The sequence below is a fragment of the Apteryx rowi genome, unplaced genomic scaffold (assembly GCF_003343035.1).
Source record: "Apteryx rowi isolate R43461 unplaced genomic scaffold, aptRow1 scaffold_1647, whole genome shotgun sequence".
Lineage (NCBI taxonomy): Eukaryota > Metazoa > Chordata > Aves > Apterygiformes > Apterygidae > Apteryx > Apteryx rowi.
In genome coordinates this window covers 181-22894 of record NW_020447916.1, presented here as the reverse complement: position 1 = coordinate 22894, position 22714 = coordinate 181, and the positions used below count along the sequence as shown (strand labels likewise).

Sequence of the window (22714 nt, the reverse complement as noted above, 5' to 3'; positions counted from 1 at the left end):
TCCTGTTCACAGCGATCACCTTCTAGGTCCTCGGGGGTCCTCAGAAAGCCCACAACTTCCACAAGATCCTCAAGTTCTAGTCAGAGCCCAACCACACGCACACACACACACTCCAATGCCATTTTAGTAACTTTTGTGCCACAGGCTCAGTTTTGTATCTGCTGAAATCCACTCTCTGAATTCACCATAGAATCTAAATCAGCATTTTTCTCCTCTTTTTTTTTTTGCTTTTATTTTTTTAAGAAGCCTTATCCAGCATTTTTACAGATCTACTCCTACCACCATTACTCTTTTTCTCTTAGAGAAAATGGCAAAAGGTGAGTGTCTCATCAGTCGTGGAGTTTTAGTAGTTGATAGGGGTAAATATCTTTTCCCATTAATCATTAGCCGTCCGTGGAACAAGCTTCCTGTTTTTCTCTGCTTCTAATCCCATTTGTTTTTCAAATCTCATGTGAAAACGTGGCTTATCTCTCTTACCTATGCCTAAAATCACAAAATGGAGTTTATCTTGTCTCAGTGATGTTCCCTCACCTAGTTAAATAACTGAACAATCAGATAAATATCATGCAATTTCCCAATGCTCACCAATTTAAATAAGTGATTTACATACATAAATATCTTTTCTGAAGCACATAGTGTGTATTATAGGAAAAAAATTGCACTTGTCCACGGAGGTAGACGAAATTAAGTATACTGGATTTATTGGAATCAGAATCTAAATTGTGATTTTTGAGCAGCTGTTAATATGGCTTGCAAAAAGAAATATTTGAAAAGCAGTTTTGAGCATTTTGGTGAAGTTTTTCCACATAGTTGTATCCTCAACTAATATTGCTGCTCAAAATTTAACTCTTTTTTTTTTTTGGGGGGGGGGGGATTAATCCTGAACCATGGGAAAGCGGTTTTGAATTATATTAGCTAGAGCTTATTGCTGTGTAAACCCAGCTGTGCGGTTTCTGCTCTGGAGCTTGTTACCATGTGGATGTTTAGAAGTACAGCCAGATCAGATGTGCAGTTTTCTACACCCTGCATAGGCATATCCTAAAGAAATCTTTTTTTTTTCTATACTTTTATGAGTTAAATAAGGAACAGTAGTACAGGTGCATTAAGTCTGAGTGAGAGCCTGGCCTTATCGTTATTCATTGAACCCATAAAGACATAAATCCTGAAATTATTTGCATTACATGTGTGCATTGCAATTAAAACATTTGTTCCTTCAGAGGGTCTATTTTTGAAATTTACTGTCAGTCCTTCTGTATCGTGCTATTCCAGTTCATAGTTCTTTTCTTAAGAGAATTTTCTTAGAATTTGCTCTAAGAAAAATACTTCAGTTTTAGTTTGTATACATTAAGGCTTTAAAAGCATTTATGTATCAGAATTTTACCTGCATAAGTATGTGTGTGTATATATACATATATATATACACACACACTGCAACCAGATTACTTTTAGAGCACTGGTATCATCTTATAGAGAAGAAATCACAGCATGGTGAAGTACAGATACTAAAGTCACATTTTTACTTAGTTAAAAGTCAAAAGGTAAAGATTGTCACAGCCAAAATCTGACATGTTCGTGAGAATGTTTGTGCTTCGTGTTATGTGATTTCTGTGGTAAATACTTTGCATGCTAGTCTTTTCATAATCTTGTGTGAGGGAGGATCCTCTGAAACTTTTTAAAGGTACTTCTAGGAATAATTTCTTATGTCTGGGCAATAACCCATGTGAATACTACTTTGTCATGCCTTTATTTCCTCAAGGAGGGTGTTACCAAAGTTCCAACTTTTGTTCTAGTTTCTTTCTAATTCTGTTACTTGGTCTTTGTGTTTTCCATGTAGAAAATACTGTGTGTTCACAAAGATAATCAAAATACAGGGGTGTGTTTTGTTTACTTCACTTAAATTTTATAGAGTAGACTTTGAAATTACCAAAAAAAAGCAAAAAAAAAAAAAAAACACAGAAGGGAAAATAATTAGGTCTTAGTTACCAACAGGGTAGGAAGTTAGTTGTTCAGTGAAGGGCCCCGCTCCAAGGTGAGTAACCAGGAGTTTATCTTTTGCTATTCCTCTAATGATCAGCTCTAGAGACTATACTGTATATAATCAAATATCAAAAATAACTATTAGCTCTAAAATATGCATACAGGAATAACTAAAGCTCTTTATTTTTAATGATGCAATTTAATTACTTTGTAAGCTAGCATTTGGATTATTAATGAATTGCAATGTTCTCCAAAGTAAGATTTATTTTTATTGTCAAGGGCAGAAAGCTAATCTTAACAGTTCCTATATTTAAATTAAGATTCTGTGCCCAATTTAAGGAAAGAGGTACTTTTTAATAAATTAATCCTGAATTGATCATTTTTCTTACCTTCTACACTATATAGTTTCTTACAGCATAGGTGAAATTAACCTAACTTTCCTTTTTTTTTCTAAACACTCTTTTAAAATCCTTAATTTCCTTTGCCGCTTTCTAGAAGAAAATTACATTATATCTGTAAGACAAAAGCATTTTTGCTGCGTATATTTTGTTAAAATTAATAATTTGTTTTAAAATAATGAGAGGATTAATTTAAATGCATAGATTGCTATATAATGAAGCTGATACATTACAGTTTAGAGACCTATTCAGACTCTTCCTAGCAGTGTGTTTACCTAGTTGCATTAATAATTATTAGTAACTGAAAGTAGTAGTTGAAAAGTCCAAGTATTTGAATAGTTGTTGAAAAGTAAGTTTATTTCTGAAATAAGTTGACAAGTGGGAGTTTATTTAGAAATGCAAATTTAAAACTAACTGAATAATTACTATATGGGAATTGTTCCCATTCTTTGAGAAGGAGCTTTTGTAAATCATGGAGATGAGTGGGTTTGGAGCTTTTTGTCTCAGAATAAAAGAAAAAAAAGGTGGTATCTAAAAGAAAACCTTTTACCGTTTCTAGTTTTGGCACCCCTACCCCCCAGTTTGTGATATTTAAAAACTGAAGAAGCTTTAGTGAACGGCCACCAAGATAGTTTAGTGTTGGAGAACTTGATATATGAAGATACGTTGATGGGATTAGGTTTATTGAGCCTAGAGAGGGGAAGGCTCGGAGGGAAGAATCTAATCACAGTCTTTCAGTAGCTAGGAGGTAGCTGTAGGTGACAGGTGAAGCAGATGTGACTTTCTGTGCAGGGATGCACAGTGACAGAGCAAGAGGCAATAGGAACAAGCTGCTTCAGGGGAAATTCTGTCCGGATAAAAGAAACAACTTACTCGCTGTGAAAGCAATTGAACATGGGAATAGATTGCCCAGAGAAGTGGTGGAATTTCACTCACTAGAAATATTCAAGACTCTGCTTGACAGGGCCACTTGCTCCTGAGAGCAAAACAACTGAGCAATGTTAAGAGGGAGACGGAGGCAAGGGCAGTTCTGGGGAAAGCACTTCCTGAGCTTTTCAGAGTAAGGAAGTGGTAAACAGTTATAGGGGAGAAGAAAGTAGTGTGGAAATTTGAAAATGAGCTTTAAGGAGCATATCAGAGACAGGTAGCTGGACAGGTGAAGAAAGCTAGGACAAGAAGGGGTAAGTAAGGAGTGAAAAGGCAGTGGTGCATGGGTTTGGTATACACTTAGGATATTAAATAGTTCAGTAAGTATGCAGTGTACTTACTATAGTGTAATAAGGTTTGGTTGGAGGAGGGACTCTGACAAGATGAGGCATTACAAGGCTCCAGGTGTTGGAAGTCTTCTCTGGTGGTGTGAATAGCCATGGGTTATTGAAAGAAAATAACAGGAGAACTTTCTGAGAGCAATAGGACTCTGAGGAGGAAGGGTACACCAAGAAGTTCTTGAATGTTTTCAAGGTTAGGTTTCTAGGCCTGTAATTTGAATTACATAGGAAGTCTGTTGCCCTACCACCCTTTTCTTAAATAGCTGAGAGAAAAAAAAAACTTTCAGTGGAGTGTTAGGAGCAGGTGTTAATACAGTTATTTAATAATAACAATGGGCTGTATGAACTCGGCAAGATAAAAGACAAAAATCTTTCCTCCAAGTTGAACAATGTGGAGTGCTTTTTCCATTGTTTTAAGGAAGTTGGAGTGTCTAAGTAGATGGATATTTCACCTACCTAGGTCATCCATCAAAACACTCTTGACATTACAGTTGTTTTTCTTTTCTGGTATCATCATTTTCTCCTGAAAGGAAAATCAGTTCTGTCCTGATTGTTCTGGGTCATTCCATTAGCTGAATACTGCAACTGTCAGCAAAACTTCTGTCTTAAGATGTTTTCTTCACTGTAATGTGTAACTGAAACTGAGGGCATCACCAAAATGTCACTGCCGTGCATTGTATGATGTGTACAGTATGTCAGATTACATTTTGTAGTATGATCTGGAAAGGAAAAAGAAATTGTCAGAAAGCCTGAATGTGTGCTTTAGCGCGACCTTAATTCATTCAGATCAATTACTGCTGCCAATGCCTATTTTTTTTCAAATAGTACTTTGATACCTGTAGAAGGAAACCACTTTATAAAGAAGAGTTAGTAACCTTATCCCTGGTCTAAGATGGGGGACACAAATATGGAGAAAGGAAATGACTTGCCCTGGTCACTCAAAACCAGTGGCAGAACTAGAAACAGAGTCAGTATCTTAATGAAGCAATGATGTAGTGATGAGTTTTTGAAACATTGTAGTATTGGGAGGGGAGATGATGTTTTGGATTGAATGTGGCTGCTATTGTTTTAATAAGAACACTGCACAACCTATCAAAAAAAAATTCTCTCGATATGTGGAATTGTTTCTATCCAGATTTTGATCATCCCCACTAAGGAAAACAGGCTACTTTCTGCCACTGTCTGTTTAGTAGCTGTAAGCTGTATTGGACAAATTGCATGGTATGCTGATTAATGATATGGGCCATAGGTGGTTAATCAAGTGTGTAATGAGGTCCATAGTTTCCAGTGTGTTGTAGAAATACCATTGATCAGTATAACCACGAAATTTGTTGCGTCTTCTGCAAAGTAAATTGAGACTGGTGGTGAAAAGTGGCATTGTCCATAAAGAGCTGCTGCAGAAATACACCACTGTGCTTATTCTTAGGGAAGAATTAAATTTAACCTAAGGATTTGAGGGTTGTTTTTTTTTTTCTAAATATTTTTACTTATGTGATCATGGGCATCTCCCTCCCCCCATTTTTCTTGTGGACTAAGTCCAAAAGATTTACTATGCACATAATAAATTTGGGAGATTGTATTGCTACATGTGTTTAAAAAAGTTTTTCTTTCATATCCCCAGCACGCAAAGTCAGGAGGCAGAATAGCTTGATGAATTCTGACAGACGGCATGCTGTTTTATAAAATGTTATTAGATCAAGAAGTCAAATGCAGAAGACTGTATAAGTTACTTTTTATAGCTGGCTGTGATCATAAAGTCAGCACTGGTTAAATACTGTCTTTTTAGAGAATGCTGAAGATATGAAATATCTTTGACTTTCATTTTTACTTTTTTTTTTTTTTATGTTGTACTTCTGCTGTAGGAATGGTTTTTTAATACTTACTTTGTCCTGAGCTGTCATCAGCATCTCTTCACTGCTTTCAAGCTGTATAGTGTTAGTTTATATTTTAGAACAGAGCTGGTTCATAATCTTTTTTTTCTTACGAGTGAATTATTTCTTGGAAAATTAACATGAGGTAATTCATTTGCTTATTATTATTATGCCATTAAAATTTATGTAAATATCTTCTTCTAATTTGCAGGTAGTAGCTCAATACCAAATTTCTTTCGCATTATGAAGCGACAGTTTACTGAGGCAGAATGGGGTGTAATCAGGTCTATGAATAATGAATGGATGCAGCTGGATATGTTTTATCGGCACTGGGTAATACATTTTTTTCTATTTTTAAGACTGCAGAACTATAACTTGCTAATGGTGCTTTGATCTATTGTTATTTTCATGATGGTAGAATTGTATACGTTTAGTTACCTGGTCAAGTGGAGGTTATCCTTTTAATGTCAGAATATCTTTAAATTGACCATACTACAGCTGAAGTTTCTAGAAGGATTTATGACTAGTTTTAAATGCATAGCAGAATAAAGCAAGAAGGTTCATAACTGTATGTGCCGTTTAGTAATTCCTGTTGAATGTTCGTTATAACACAATGAGTTAGGTATTAGGAGTGCTGATACTTTTTCCTCTTGATAATTACATTAGTTTACCCTCACATTTACAGAGGTATAAGTCTTAAATTTATTTGGCCTACATTCTCTTCTCAGAAGTAAAGTTTATAGATCAGTTTGATTAGAAACAGTCAGTATGACTAAAACGTATTTTTTCTCTCTTACAGGCCCTAAAGGAGAGCTTCTTAAAAGCTATTGGAGTTGGAATAGGCTTCAACTTGCAAAGAATTGAATTTAATGTATCCCCATTGCAACTGGAAATAGGGAAGGTATATCAGGAGACAAAATTGTTGCTGGATGGAGATGAAGAAGAATGGACTTTTGAGGTAAGAAATCTTTAAGCTAAACTTTTTAACAGTGATGACTAGTCTCAATCTGCACCTTATAATTGCATTGCATGTTTCATTTTTAACTGCAGCTTTACACCTTTATTCTATATAACCTATAGAAAAGCCATAAATCAAAACAGAATATAAATTTGTAGCATTTTAAAATATTCTTGATACTTGATCAAAAAAAAAAACCTCTAGAGAGTACATTCATTACAATGAATTTTTATTTTTTCCATTCTTGGAATATCTCTTTTTTGAATGCAGTGAAATTCATCCTAGGGAGCACAGGAAATTCACTGAAGCAGTTTCAGGGCTGAATTCTGAATGGTGTCTGAAATTTTAAAGTTCTTCATCAGATGGTCTAGAATGGGACCAATGATTAATCGTTAGTTAGGGTTTATGTTAAAGGTTTGAAATGAAGTAAGTGTCTTCAATTCCTATTGTTGTTTCTACCTGCTGGTAGGGACAAGAAGTAGAATATGTTTTGACTGGTTTGTGTTATAGTGTACTGATTGGCTGCTATCTGTGAGAATGGATGGATACAAAAATCTTGCTTCTGCTCAACTGGGACACTAATTTGTGCTCAATCTTCTGTCTGGTTGTACATATACCCACCCTTGTTGAGACTTAAAGATCAAACATGTATCCTTCAGGGAGAAAATGATAATGGATTCTAATGCAATTTAAAGGGTATGGAGAGAAAGAACTGATAGATATTGTGATCACGTATTATTTAATTACCCTAAGAAACCAAGCTGAAAAAAAATGAGGGCAGTTCTCTACACCCCAGAGGCACTTTCAGTTGACAGCTTAAAGGAAGAAAGACAAAAGACATCTTGATTTTAAAACTGTTTGTAAAGCTCTCTGTTCCAATCTGTGCCTATCTCTGTCTTCCTTGATTTTGTGCAGCAGGTATATAGCTGACTTGCGATTCAAAGTATACGTACCTTGCAGTTCTATTTCACAAAATAGTTAAGTGTACTTTTCAGTAAGTGTAGTCAGCTTCCATTTACAGTTGAAATGTTTATGTTCTGAGAACATGTACAATGTTGTAGACAGCTGTTCTGGTAGAGCTTGTTTTAATGACGAATTTCTGGTGTATGCCTGTTTTTTATAGTATAGAAAGTATATGTATGGTATGCGTGGAGTAAACAAGATTGAATGTACCAGTAACATTTAAGTTATGGTGTAAGTTGACCACAGTTTATTCCTTTGGACATCTCTGATCACATTTGGGTTAGTGTTATTTTAAAAGCCTACCCATACTAAATCAGCCCTCTTGCTTGTATTGCCATACTCTCTAGGAGCTGAGCATGTCATGAAATTCACTAATTAGATTTACAGACTGGTGAAAAAATCTTAGAAAAGATTGTGACATGTCTTGTAATAGAATGTCTTCCACGTTAATATTAATATTATATTGTCAAGGAGGCAGCTACCTCTCTTAATTGACTGCTGGAATGCCTAATTTAGGTCTTCAGAATCATGCCTGTGGTAGGTTGAATAAAATAGCCTGAAGATGATGATGCAAATAGTTCCCTGTATTATTTAAATGCTTTATAATTATTTTATTTTTCCTTCTTACTCATTAATTGCTCCTAGAAGCTTAATTTAATTTTTGTCTGAGGAATGTCTCCTCTCCTGTGCTCACCCCATACTTCCCAACAGCACACTCTTATGAACAGACAGATTACAGTATTTCAGAGAGAGGATTTATTATCAAGTTTCATTTAAATACTAGCTCAGTTGGGTATAAATTAATTTAAATATTGGCATTAATTAAAATTAAATGGAAAAAATAATTTTTCAATTATCAATCTCCAGCCTAAAATTAACTGTTGCTTTACTTTTTCATCTCCTTACTTGTGTGTGTTCATGTGTGTATGCATATAAATAAAATACTCTCCCTTTCTCCCAGGTTGGTTTTAATTTTTTGTCCCATTTTCTTACATACAGAAGTCATATTTTTCTTTGATTGGAAGAAATATTCGTAATTATTTGCACATTGGCAAACTCTTGAAATGACTTGTTGACTGAAAACAGTAATTTTGAGAAATCTGGGAGAGTCACCAGGGAGAAATCATTGAGAATCACCTGCACATTACTGATATAATATTTTCCTTGTGTTTCTCATTTTACTGAGTTCACTTGAGTGAACTTTTTCTATCAAATGAAAAATGTCATGGTTTGGCAGTCTTATTTTTCAGATTTGTTTATATCTTTGTGATAGGAGATGATCAAAGAGAGAGAAAAGCTCATTAAAATCCAATTACCTCAGAGGCTGGAAAATTTTTTTCAGTTTTTATTAAAGAGAGCCTGATTTATCAAAAACACAGGAGAGAAGTAACTTTTAACCCATTTAGATTCCATAAAATATTCTGAAATATCCTTCAGAGAATACTGTGTAATAGGATAAAAGCAACTTACTAGCATAAAGGTTAGAAAGATTTATCACCTCATCCTGCCAAAAAAAGTCAAAAGAAATATTAGTGAACTGACGCAAGTCAAAGTTGACGCTGTTTGGACACGCTGAAATTGTTTGCCATGAGAGTGACCTTGTTGTATAGGTTCTTTTGCTGTCCCCTTACCAAGGGTTTGGTTCTGTTTGAAATCTCTTCCCTCTCCTCACTCCTGATAAATTTTTGACCTTGGGTGGAAGGCAGTAGCTCAGGGATAGCCTCTTGTTCATGGTGGATCTGTTTATGAAAACAAGTGCCTAAAGCTATAGTTCTCTAGAGGGAATCTGGGTAGAAATCTCTAACCTTTAGAATAGTCAATTCAACAGAGACAATATCTTTTTTAGGCTGTTTTTTCCACAGCAAATAGCTGTTCTTTTATTTACAATTATTTTTAGTATATTCCTTTTCAGTTAACCTTTCTAGGATGGTTTGGAGGGAGTGGGTAAAGAAAGTTTAAGTACTTGTAAGCTTTGAGAAGTCTTGCTTCTGATACTTCTTTCAAACTCAATTACCAGTCTGCCGGCAAAGATGGGAAATCACAGCACTACTTAAATTTCCTTTTGAACTGAGCACTCAGTTTGCGATAGGTTGCAAACATTATTTTAAATTAGAAACTACAAAAAAAAAAAGCAAAAAAGAGAATTTCTCTCCTTAGAGGATGATGGTAAATTTTTCCATGTTTTTTTGTCAAATAGCTACTTTTCCTGAATGATTTATGCCATTCTTTTCATTCAGTGTTTTTGTTAGAGATTAATTGCACTGAGAGCTCCACTAAACTTCTGAAAGCTTCATACTAATTATGCAGTGACCATTCTGATTTGGTATTGTGTATGTAATATTGAATTCTCAGTTTTGAGTTATGTTTAGCAATAAATTAGAAACTTATAAAAAAAATCTTTGAAACTCATGTAATGTAAATGTAGACATTTAGAGATTTTTTTTTAATGACTTACTTACAGCAACAAGTAGTTAAAAATAGGACAAAATGTAAAGTAAAACTTTATTTAGAAACATATAAATTTAATTTTAAATAATAGATATGGCTGCTATATGTGCTAAATATGCTCTGTTCTCATAGGCATTGCACAATTTGCTCATTTTAGAAAGGATTTGCTTAGCAGTAATTAAAGTTATTAACCAGGTAAGGAGTGATATTTATGTCAAGGTTTTAAGTTAGGATGGAGTCATTACTCTCTCTCTCTCTCTCTCTCTCTTTATCGTTACTATAATGAATAATTCTATACGCTTCATGTACTACTTCAGAGAAAATAAATTTACAGAATAAAGTACTGGTTAATTTTAATAAAAATGAAGTTTGCCGATAACAATTATGGCAAGTTTTATATATATAGTTTATAAAGAAAAAGTTATGTACATAATATATTTGTAGGAGATCTGATATGTGGAACAAACCCTGATTACTGATGTGCAAAAGGTTAAAAGTATATTGCTGTCTGCTTCTTATTATTCCCGGCTTTGTGTAGCTGATCAGGAAGAATAGTTAAACAGCACCTATTAGATTCTTCTTTTAAAGGCAGACAGCTTTGTTTTGGTGCCTACATCAGTTTTGATACAGCCAGGTTATAAAGCAAGCATTCTCATTTATTCTAAACTTCACTCAGTGTTTGAGAATCAAGTTGGCATCACTGCTGCTATGCAAATAATTGTTGGCATTTTTTTCGGAGTAAATGTTTGCTTGTGTTGTCTATGCACAAACACATTACTTCTAGAGTATGTATTTCAAAGTGGGATTACCTGGGTCAATTTGAAACATACTTGCTAACTGTTGCTGGTATACAACAAAGCAATGGAATCTCCCACCCTCAGTAAGTGAAGTTCATTCTGCTGTACTGTCAGGAATAAATAGGAATCAAAACTTTTGTTTCAAAGACCAACTAAGCAAGCAGTTCTGCTAACTGGGAAAGTATGTTTTTTAAGCTGTCTGCTGAGTGAGTCCAGAATGATTTGAATCTAATACATGTCATTCTGCTGTGCCTTTGAAATGAGGTCTTTACAGGTCTCAGCATGCCTATAGCTGGAGCAGTTCAAGTGACATTTTGGTTCTGCTCAGAAAAAAAAAAAAAATCCATTATATGCTTTCTGTTTTATAGAGAGGAATCTTTTTAAAAATTAAAATTAAAAAAGCCCTGTATCTCAGAGGGATTCCTGTACGGTTGTCTTTCTTCTCCTTTTGCTTAATCATCTATTTCCATTTAATAAGCTGGATTTAATTTATTAGCTGTTGTACCAATATCTCCAGATGAATACGGAAGCAAGCTGAGTTGCTGGGTTTTATGGTTTATTTGTGTTGTATAAGCACCATACCCGAAGGTATTGCTGGCCACAAGCAGGGGCCAGGAAGGATCTCCTACCCTTCTATATTTTGGGGGGCTCTACCTTCCTCTGAAGTACTGAAGGTAAGATGAAGGGCATAGTTTGTTTATCATAAGACTCTGAGTTTTTATGACCTCTAACACACTGGGGATACATAAAGCAAATGAAGTGGAACTTTCTGAATTAATTGTCTATTGGATGGGGTCTCTGTTTGCAGGGAAACAGTCCTGGTTATCCAAAGAGTCGCTTCCTGTTAAATACAACTTAGAGTTGGCAAAATGATTCTAATAGCAATATATAAGGGATTTTAAGTTATCTGTACTATGTTTATCAGCCAGTTGCACAGACAAGATGTAATGCATACGTTCACGAACATAAATTTATGTGCATTTAGCTTAAAACTGTACCACAGTTGTTTTCAGATTTCTAACTACAAATGTAGGCCAGTGCTAAATGTGCTCTGCTGTGTGCTTTAATATCATCAATCTTTTACCTCTAGGACATGTAAAAAGTGAAAGAAGGGGGGAAAATGAAGTGATAAAAACTATATCTAGTTATTTGACAGTATAGACAAACACAAAAGTCTGCCACTCTAAAGCTATGTAAATTGTTTTGCAACAGTTGATCGAATAGCTAATTTTCATAGAAAAAGTTTATTTTTTTTCTAGGAAGTTATAGAAATGTATGTGATGTGTACAAATGATTAGCTTTCATCCAGCTTGAGGTCAAAGTCCTTCTGCTTGTCTTCTTTTCAGTCTTGTGCCATAGTAAGGGAATAGAAGGCTTGGTAAAATACTTCATAGTAAGTACACATATAGCTCTTGCAGTCATATGAAATACAGCTTATACTTTAGGTTTGTTTTTCTCATGTGTATGAAATATTTGTCCCAATCTAGACAGAACTGAAATAGTCATTTTCTTTCTAGCACTTTGCAGAAAGGTAAAAGAACAAACTCCCATGTTTTATTTTTGTTTTGAGGGAGATGAGGGAGATAAAGATATTCTAAATCTGTCAAATAGGCATAATTTAGGTGCTGAAGAGATCAAAGTAAAAAGACACCTCCACTCCCACCCCAGCATCTATCTGCCAAGACACTCACATCTTTGCCACTAAGGTCCCCCAAACTTATAGTAATCCTGATATATGGACCCAGAACAGCTGCTGTTGTGGCTGGGCTAGGTTGCGTGGGCCTGAGTGAGCATCTTGGCACCTGTTTCACACAGGGCTATTTGGGATTCACAAAAATTGCATCCTTGCAACTGAAATCTTTGAAAATCCTATATGGTAGATGAACTGTAGAGAAGCCTAGTGCAGATTAACAGCATTGTTTTAAAAGACATGTTGCTTAGATTAGAAAATAAAAAAGGCAGTCTTTTCAGAGGAAATGGGAGTACATCATAAAGCTTTCTTTGTATAATAATGTAGTGTGGTCAGGGTATTTCCCAAGTGAAAATTGGAGGTTTTCTCCCAGGAGAGAATCCAGACTACTAGCTGATATATCTAGTATCTAAATAGCTGATTTTCAGATTTGGTGACATCTGAATGCTTCATTTTTCTAGTTAAAGTTCTACGTATTCTTGATTTCCATTTTCAAAAGTTCACGAGGAAATGATATGAACATTATTGGATAAGGAAATAAGGAAAACATTTTTCTCTTTATTAAAAAAATAAAGCTGACAATTATGATTTGACTTGAATAAACATTATTCAGAAGCAGTACATAAAACCAATTTCTTCTGAAATGAATTACTTAAGATGAAGATGAATTCTTAGCCTTTCTGGGGGGGTAGGGCAGGAGAAACACTTTTAAATTTAATTATTAAGTATATATTTGCAGAAAATCGCTCCATATTCACCCAGAGCTGTGCTCAGACTGCTGCATCAGAAATTTGAAGTTGTGATCTTACATGATGTCTGAAACTGAGAGCGAGAGCACCACTGGTTTAAGTTTGTACTTGCTCTTCAGAAAACCTTCCATCAGAAGTTCACAATCTAATCTGAAAACAGATAGCTAAAATAGGGTAAAGGAAAATTAAGGTGATAAACTTGCTTATAAATGTCTGCATATAGGTGGGGGATGATGGTGACCTGTAGTAACCAATTCAGTCCTGATAACTTGTTCATGTATGTGCATCCTTGATCTCTCCAACAAATGTGCTGTTTCTTTGTGAATGTGATTAATTTAAAGTCCATTTGGGTTTTGGTTCTGAACCACATTCTAACCATGTCTTTGCTGGAAACAAAGAATATACATTTACACTGCTGTTTTTCATCTTTCCTAGGAAACCCGGTTAGATGACAATCATCATGTTGCAGTGGCTCTTGGGAAACAGGAGGAATATCGACAGAATCATTCCCATGTAAGGAGTTATGAAACTTTTGCAGGTCTTGGTAACTAAGCACTTGCACATAAGCTTGCAGTCTGAGGCTGTAGCTGAAACTGTATGCTATCTTGGATATAGGAACAAGGATAAGAGAAATTATCTGCATCACAGTATTAATCAGATTGTTAGTGAACTGTTAGCTTTAGTTCTGTTGTGCCTGTTTCAGAAAACGTCTTGGAATGAGATGGTTTCAGAGGACAGTAACGGATAATATCAAATCTAGAATGTATGTGTTACGGTGTTCAGTGTGTTTATTCAAGAGAAGATTAAGTGTTTTTTTTTTATCACAGCCTGCTAGTACTCACATGGGAAAGAGTTAGTTTTGAGAGGGAAATGGAGACAGTCAACCAATCTGGGCTGCTACACTGGTATGCCACATCATGTTGATTTTAACAGAGGATTGTCAGTGCATGTATCCCAGACCAGATCCATCTCTCAGAAGTCGTTATGACAAGATCAACCCTAGAGACAAGCAATAACAACCAAGAGACAGGAACAACAGCATTGTTGTTCATTCTTTGTTTTTTCATTCCATATGGTCTCTTTATTGCATGAAGCAATGATGCTACTTAAAAGCTTTGCAGGAGTTTCTGTGTTGTTTAACAAAGACCTGGATCATGAAAGTAGTAATAGAAGTCAAATTTAAGGCAAATTGGCAAGTCATAGCCAAAATAGCCAGAAAATTAGCAAAGAAAGTGTGAAAAAGTGCCAGGTTTGTCAGTGGCGTTAGTTGCTCACAAGAAAATGAGTTTGTTTTCCGTTATTTAGCGAGAAGGGCTCTGCCAGGAACTAAAAAAAAAAAAAAAAAAGGCAAAATCTGAGTGGATACAAGGATGTGAGTGGTCATGTACACACGTATCATGTTCATGAAGTCTGAGTGCTCACAGAAAAGACAGTGAGGCAGATCTTTTAACTAGTATTGGTTAGATTAAAAAAAAAAAAAGAAAAAGGAGGTTCAAACTACTTTTGAGGATTTACTCTGACATATCAGTGTTCAAGCATTCCTTATGAAAATATGGGCATCCTGTTTGACAGGACGTACCTAGGTTCCCAGTGGGGCTGTGTATCATCTTCCTATTGGAATCCTGATAAATGTCAGTCTAAGCTGAAAAGAATGCCGGTACCTCTGAAGGCAACTACCTAAATAGTCTAGAAAATAACAGGTTTTTAGGTATTGGCTTTCACCATCACTGAACCATCGTGTACCTTAATCGTCATAGAAGGAATAGACATGTTATGTATTAAGAGTTACGGTGGAGCTACATAAAAGCCTTTGAATCAAGAAATGTTTCAAAGGTGTACTCGTCCACCGGCCCAAATCTGTGATGAACTAAATTTCATTAGCTCAATTCACTGGAAAAAGGGCATTTTAGATGGGACAGGTGGGCTTTATTTCATTTTCATATTGGTGAATGACAGAAAAGTTCCATCTGCTTTTACTGTGTGCCTTTTCAGGACTCTCTCTAACAGTAAGGTGCATGAAATGAAAGTGGCCTTCTGGCTCTATATGAGAACCATAAAAAGGATTCTGCCTATTGCTAGATAAGTTGAGAGGTAAAGGTGTTCTTCATCTTTCTTTAAAAAGATTGAATGTGTAGACATTACGCTATTGCTTCAGGATGTCAACACTTGTCTCTGTTCCCTCTCTGCCATTATGTTATGTTTGCGGAATGTGTTTTCACAGAACTTTCCTCTGAATCTGATAGCAAGTACTTGTAATTCACAGGAAGGCCCAATCATTTCTATAAGGTATGATTTAAATTCTCCACAGTGTTAGGAATCTTAACAAAATCACTAGTGATTGCTATAGGCTTGAGCAGAACGAGCATTTATTTGTGCTCTTACCTAGATCTTGACAGTTATTCGATCTGAGGCAGGTCTCAAAAAAAGATGACTGAGTTTGTAACAATTCCTTACCCTGTTTGCTTGCTATAAAACATCTTTTAGTCTATCACTTGCTAAACTTCGCCGGAATTGATGAATTCAGTCAGAACATTCAGTCTTCAGGCAAGCATATACTCAAGTTCAAACCAGATTTGATAACAGTATACATGCTTACCTCAGAGGCTTAGTTCTTTTTTGGTATGCATACATGATGTCACTTTCATGGCTTTAGAGAGTTTCTGCAGCTTTAGCTCATTTCTAAAATGCCAGACGAACAGAAATGTCTCAACACCATGCCACTTGTGTGAGGATATAAAGTGACAGGCAAATCAATTAATTTTTGCTTTCAGTCTACATTTGGACGACTTCCAGAGTTTTGCTATGCAGTTACGGCAAACATAAACCATTTTATTGTCTCCTCATATATTCCTAGCTGTAGTTTACTGCTCAAACGGTGAAGCAGAGAGAGCAGAGGCTTTTGCTGTTTTATCCATTTACTCACCTACCTTCATTAGCAGACGTCAGTATTCACATCCCAAGAGGTTAACAGTACCTTCAGCCTACATCAAAAACTGTAGAATAACCCTGATGACTTTTACCAAATACTAAACATTCTTAATGTTTCTTGCGCAAATGCCAAATTTGGAAGAATCAGTTAAAGTCTCTGATTCATGCAGCTATACTATTTGCTCTGCTATTTGGAAAGAATTACACTTGCCAGTCACATACAGGAAGATGCACACTGATGCATGCTCAGAAAAGCAAACCTTTTTTTCTTTAAAATATAAGTTTCTTTGAAGTGATGAAACTAATGCAGAGACCTTGACACACACATCTCCGATTTCCTGGTCTGCACTTAATCTGGATTCAAAACTGAGAATTGTAGGTTTGCTATGACCATTTTCATCCTTTATGTGCCTCTGTGAGAATACCAAGTACACGCACAGCCCCAGTGATTGCTGATGTTTGAAAGAATATGAATCGACATACCTCTAGAGGAATAAATCCTGACAGTATCGTCCTAAATAATGTCTGCTGTAGAATGAAGTACTCCCCCCCCCCCCCTTTTTCCAGCTTTGAACACTGACTCTGTGGCATTTCTGGAGTTCTCCATCCCTTTTTCTCTCAATTTTCTGAACTGTGTCTCAAATAAAAATTTTGTTTCATCTGTGTGCACTGTTATGTGCTTCTGTTAGTTACCTCCTAGCCTAAATTAGGGACAGTGACATTGGTCTGGATCAGAATACTTTCTTTTCTTCAGTAAGTAATATGTAGTTTAAACTGAACAGGAAAGGCTGCAGGAACAATATTGAGACTTATTCATTCATGTAATATTATTTTGTATTTTCTTTAGGTATATTCCATGGAGTCTAATCAACCACGGTTTATGTTATTGACTTTTGAAGACTTAGTTGCATTTGGTATTCCAATCACACCCGAGGATTCTGCATATTGGGATAACTTTTGTTCTAAGCAGGAGGGTCCAACAAAACAGAGTTCACATTCAAGATAAGATTACGTGTAAGGAAAAAAAAAAAACTGTCAAAGATCTCATGCTGTTCCTCTACATGATTCAGATTGTGGGAATATGTGTACATGTTTAGATGAGAAATATTTTTATTCATTTAATTCAACCGTAGGATTCCCACCTTTTCAAAACTGGCATTCTTTATATTAAGAAAGATGTATATTTTCTTGCTGAAAGAGTTTTGAGTGAAAAGTCTAAGCTGATCACATGCTTTTGCCTCTCCTTGCCAGTGGTTCTCACATTTCAGTGATTATTACCTTTGCTAGGAGCAGCACGCAGAGCTGCATTAGTGTTGTTGAGTCAACAAGTGTTTAATATATAAAAGAAAATGTATTTCTATACTTTATTTATACTGAAATTTAAATTATGATATTGCCGTTACTCTTACAAAATACTTTTTTTGTCAGCCGGCTGAATAAAGCCAGAAGAATTAGTACAAATGCTTTTGCTGTAACTGGATGGCACAAGCGTTATACAAGATCCAAGGTTTATTTTTATAATAGCAGGCTGAAGAAGTCAGAATTTCTCCATTCTTGGAATTACATCTGTGTAAAACTAGCTTGAGAAGGGATATTATAAGTATTTCATACGCTTTTCATTTACAGCCTCTGTTAATTAAAACCCCATGTATGTAACTTATGGGGTTTTTTTAACTCTTCTTTTGGTATTTTTCCCTCAGAAATAGATAGGTGCCTAACAGCAGTTCTATATTCCCAGACTTGCACTTACATCTGTACTGTACTAGACACTAGGACTTGGGGAGGGGGCAGGCATTCCTGATAGTCTCATAGCATCTGAAGACATAGAATATTTTATTGTCTTATGGTAATTAAAAATTTCTAGAGAAGATCTGTAGACCTTGAGTCCAGCATTTGAATATTCCGTATGTCTTTTCAAAACCATTCCTATTTTGTGCCATCTTCTCCCACTTTTTTTTTCCCTAAGAGTCATAGATATGTTGTGCTCTCTAAATGTAAGGAAACATATTGGACAGAATGAATGTCACAACCCGAAGAGTTCATTTCCATCCTACAGTTAAACATAGATCTTCAGTGAGTTCAGGTTTGTGCCCAGATTGGCTGCTTTCTGTATTCTGACCAAAGGAAAGTCTAGTACTATAATCACTGAAGCCATGACTTATTACAAAGATAAATAAAATATTTAGAGAGAGAAGGAAATAAGCTTTATAATATGGTACAAGCTTTTATGGTTTTGCTGTAGACAATCCCGAATTCAAATATGTTGTTAAACTTTACTACTTGTAGCAGTTTTGATTAATATTTTTGTTTCTATTTCACTGATCTTCTCATCTTGCATGCTAATCATAGCTTTTTGTTCAAAACTGCAAATCAGTGAAACAATGCATCTTCTCTCTGGACTCCACAGGGGTTAAATTAGATGTTCAGTAACTTCAAGTTTGAAGATAGCAGAAATGTAGAATAGTTCTTCTATGCATTTTAAGTAAAATATTCAATGTGGTTTTAAAAATTAAATATAACTTGCAACAAAAAATTGGAACTTCATGGAGGGCAGAAAGGCTATTCAGAGGATATGTAACAGTCTTGTTTACTCATATAAGATATTTATAATTGCTTCAGTTGACTCCATTTTATTCTGTTCTACATGAAAGGCACTATAATTCCAGATATGCAAGCAGGTAAAGGGTGCATAAGAGCTGAGATAACTAGCAGTGTTCTAAGATGGAAGAAAGGACTTCTTCTGCCTCAGTTTTTGGAAGAATGCAGAGTACTCAGAATAAGAAGAGCTGGAGAGTGCTGAGCTCCATGGTTTCATATTTGTTACTGCTCTGGGACTCCATCAGTTGCAGCTATACAAGCCAGGTTAAATTGCCAACTTTTGAGCTGCAACATTGAAATGGACTGCAGGTATGAGGTGAGATGAATAGAGAATTTTCCAGTCTACATTTGTGGGGATCAAGAAATTAATTTTATTTAGAAATAAGTTGCTTTTGCCTCTTAACAGTGTCTCAAAATATATTTTTTTTCCATTGGAAAGTTTTTTTTTTTTTTTTAATTTTAAAAGTATTAATGAAATGATTGCATTTAAGTATGGGGCTAAGCAATTTTGTTAAATTGGGAAGTTGCACTTGGTTTGCTGGCCAAGAATATGATAATTTTCAATACTTTATCTAATCAGAAAGCTTAGAAACACAAAGACATTTGTTCTCGTTAACTTTTCCTGAAATAAAAACATAGTTTCTGGAGATCCGGACAGAATCATTCAGAAGATTTGCATTTCTTTGCATTATGTCTTTCCCCTGCCTTTGATTTACACTGAGCTATTTGAAAAATTAAGATTAATCTTTTCTTTAAGCCTTAGGTAGCAATAATATTAGGTGGTGATAATGTCTTGTGAAGAGCCACTTGAGTCATGTTTTTAGTTTCAGTACCCACTGATAGAATTTTTATATTTGTCTCCCTCCCCATTCTGTTTGCAGGAAATTTCCCAGTTGTGTCTAGAAGCCCTCTGGCTTTCAGGCTTCTTCTGCAGAACTCCCTTCCTTAATCTGTTTTATTTCATTGCCATCGCAGTAGGCCTGACTACAACATGTGGCTGGATCCTGAAGGGTCAGGAAGTGCAGTAGCATAAGCTCTGCTCAGCATGAGCCCTTCCCAGCAGGTGCTGTGGCTAGGTAGTCTTTTTCTGTTGTTTTTTTGTCCCGCCCCCCGTGGCACAGGGTTGGCCAGCCTCCCTGTCACTCAGAATAGAGAATTAGCTCTCAGACTGTAAACTGCCCTGGACTACAGATCAAGCCCATGCTTCTCAACCTCTGACCAAAATAAACAAAACAAAACCAGAAATAAAGAATTGACTCTTTTGTCACAGATAGGTTTTGTCTGTCCTGAGGAAGCAGACCTTGCCCCCAAATCCCTGCTGGGCCCCCTTATCTCTCCTTCTCCTTTGAACGCTCATCCACCTTTTAACTAACATGACTGTGTGTTCAACACAAAATATGGCTGTTCAGTTTGATCTTTTTATTTTGTTCTTCACTGAACAGATTGTCAGAAGTAGATAAATGTGTTTTAGCTTGGACATATTCCCATATTTTAAACCTTTATGTATTTTGCATAGAAAGATGTTAGAGTTCATTGCAAAGTTTAACTGGCAAAAATGTTTTTCAATGCAATTTCCAGCTACACGACAAGGGACTGGTGACATTCAACATGAAAACGTGTAGCTTTGAAAAGTGGGTCTCATACATTCAGCACTCCTTCAGCATTTCCATAGGTCTGTAAAGCTATGGATAGTATATCTTGTTACTGTATTATGGAATCAAATGCATTCATCTTAATCAAATGCACTGAATTTAGTCAAACAAGAAATAGTAGATGTAGTGGCAAAAGTAATGTAAACATGGTTGTAATTCATAGGTGGTTCGAAACATCCAGGCAACACACCTTTAAAAAATCATCTTTACCTTAGACATTGCAATAAAACTGTGATATGCAAAGAAAAGCTAGTTAGGAGGAGGAGAGGGTTCTTCAAATGAACATAGACTGTCTCTTTATTGGAGCATTCCAATGCCGTAGTAATATGTCAGCATATTGTGTTGTATGTACTGTTTGTTTATGGTCGGATAGTATATATAACTCCTATTTCTGCTATGATTGAATTTTAATTTCTACTGAAATAAAAAGTTCGTTAATTTGTGTTTGTATGTGTTCTGCTTTTGTAAATATGATTATTTTTTGTAGCTCTACCTTTCTGAGTTATTTTTTTGATCTCAATATTATTTAGATCCAGAGATAGATGGGATTACTGAATCACTAGTCTAACCACAATGTTATTTTTTGAAACAATTTATGGGAACATGTCAATATGGTCCTGAAGATGTCCTTTAGATGAAACAGAAAATGAAGTTCCAGAACAACTGTCCATTCTGTAGCATTCTTAAAAGATGTTCTTGCCTTTCTTCCAGAAATTAATGGACACTAAGATACTCCTTGATTTCACCTTGCAAGTGTAATTTAATAAAGTGCAATGTAATTTCTTGGCACAAACTGTAACATAATAATGGTTTGTTCTACCTTAGAGTGAATGTTCCATCATTTGGTCTAAATTGCAAAACTATTGTGAGGTTCAGTGCTTGTAGGAAAGTATATATTTTTAAACAACAGATGCTGGTGGTACTTATGTGTAAGGAACTTTCTGAAGAATTTTGCTTGGAGCTATGTTGTAGAACAAAAAGGGTCTTCATATTATAGTAGGAGCTCATTAACACAACAAGAAGCAAAACAAAACTCTTAAAAAGTTATTTTGGATTTATAAGCCATGTAAAGAGTTTGGGGGGAGGGGGGGAAGCATATTTTGATTGAAATGCATCTTTGATCCTCCAACAGTTAGCGGTACCTACATACCTCTCTGTCTTTGTTACAAAGTAGTAAAGCTGCATAGTGGTATAATAAGGTATTAGAGAACCTGCCCATAGCCACTTTATAAAGGTTAGTACTTACTCATACCGTAAGTACCATTAGTATATGGGATGAATGTGTATAATGTTAGGAAATAGTTTGCATCACTACTAACAACTGAATAATTTAATACATTTTAATACATTATAGGCTGACACTGAAAGGGTTGCTATCCAATAAGATTCGTAGCAGCCAAGTAACAATAAATGAAAGTAAGTTTGAAATTAACACCTGAATAAGACCTTTCCAATGGAAGAAAAGGTTCTTCATTTTATACCCTGCTACCATAACTGCTCACGCACCTTTTAATAATCACTGGATAAAACATACAATTATTAGGAGCTAGAAGGAATGGATTTGGGCACAGTGGAACTAAGCATCATCACATCCAACTCCCTACACCCAGAATTAATGATCTGTCAAGGCTAAATAGTAGTATTCATCTTGCACACTTTCAAAGTTCCTGTTAGATTTTCAAACTACTTAGAGAGTTTCTGTTGTCACAGTAGCTTAAATTTTCCAGCCTTGGTTTGCCATTTTAACAAATTTGTTTCCTTTACTCTTGAAATAGGTGAATTTCACTCAAGTATCCAGTCACATCCAATTTGTCCAAGGTACACTCTGACAAGCATAAGAAAGCAGAAACTTGGACTGCTCTTGAATTCACATATAGGTCAGCCATTTCCCCTTCCGTTTGACGATGTCCTGTGTGTCTAGGATCTTCTGCGCATATGGAAGTTATTAGCTACCTGGTTAGGACATATTTATAGCATTGTTACAGCAGTGCTAATGGATGATAGCAAAGGCTGAAGTCAGCCAGCGTGTCTCAGATGTTCTCATAAAAATGCACCAGCAGAACCAAGAGCCTGACAAAGTGCAGATCTTCATGCCAACCTGCTGCTGTTGACTAGCAGTTACTCGGTTGTTCGGTACTATCCCATTTTGCTCAGGGGTGAAGAGTATATGTTTCTCTTGTAATGGCTCTTAAGTTGCCTGATTATTTCTGGAACTGTGTAACTCATCGATCTTAGAGATATTTTGCTGAATATTAAACTGTGAATATTAAAGTGTGCATCATCTCCTTAATCTTGCATCCTGATATTTGTATCATGTAAAATGCATCTTTCTTTGCCTTTTAGAAGGGCATAGAAAACAAAGTGCATCTGTGGCATCATCACAAAGCATGTATGTACTGTATCCAGCCAGTTTCTTA

The 22714-nt window shown here is 35.6% G+C and overlaps 1 protein-coding gene across 1 annotated transcript; it reads left to right on the top strand.

The window, feature by feature from the left end:
* The first annotated feature begins 5720 nt into the window (after nt 1–5720).
* On the top strand, nt 5721–20747 carry LOC112963229 (L-aminoadipate-semialdehyde dehydrogenase-phosphopantetheinyl transferase-like). Its single transcript, XM_026060092.1, has 4 exons — nt 5721–5847; nt 6314–6472; nt 13555–13632; nt 16895–20747. Exons 1-4 carry the CDS (start codon nt 5758–5760, stop codon nt 17051–17053), a joined length of 486 nt encoding a protein of 161 aa, XP_025915877.1. The 5' UTR covers nt 5721–5757; the 3' UTR covers nt 17054–20747.
* Nucleotides 20748–22714: the final 1967 nt, after the last annotated feature.

Bases quoted from the DNA above. Each gene is read 5' to 3' on its own strand.
- LOC112963229 (XM_026060092.1), top strand. From the start codon at position 5,758: ATGAAGCGACAGTTTACTGAGGCAGAATGGGGTGTAATCAGGTCTATG. The intron at 6,473-13,554 runs GTAAGAAATCTT...CATCTTTCCTAG, and splicing joins AAGAAGAATGGACTTTTGAG to GAAACCCGGTTAGATGACAA. The intron at 13,633-16,894 runs GTAAGGAGTTAT...TATTTTCTTTAG, and splicing joins ATCGACAGAATCATTCCCAT to GTATATTCCATGGAGTCTAA.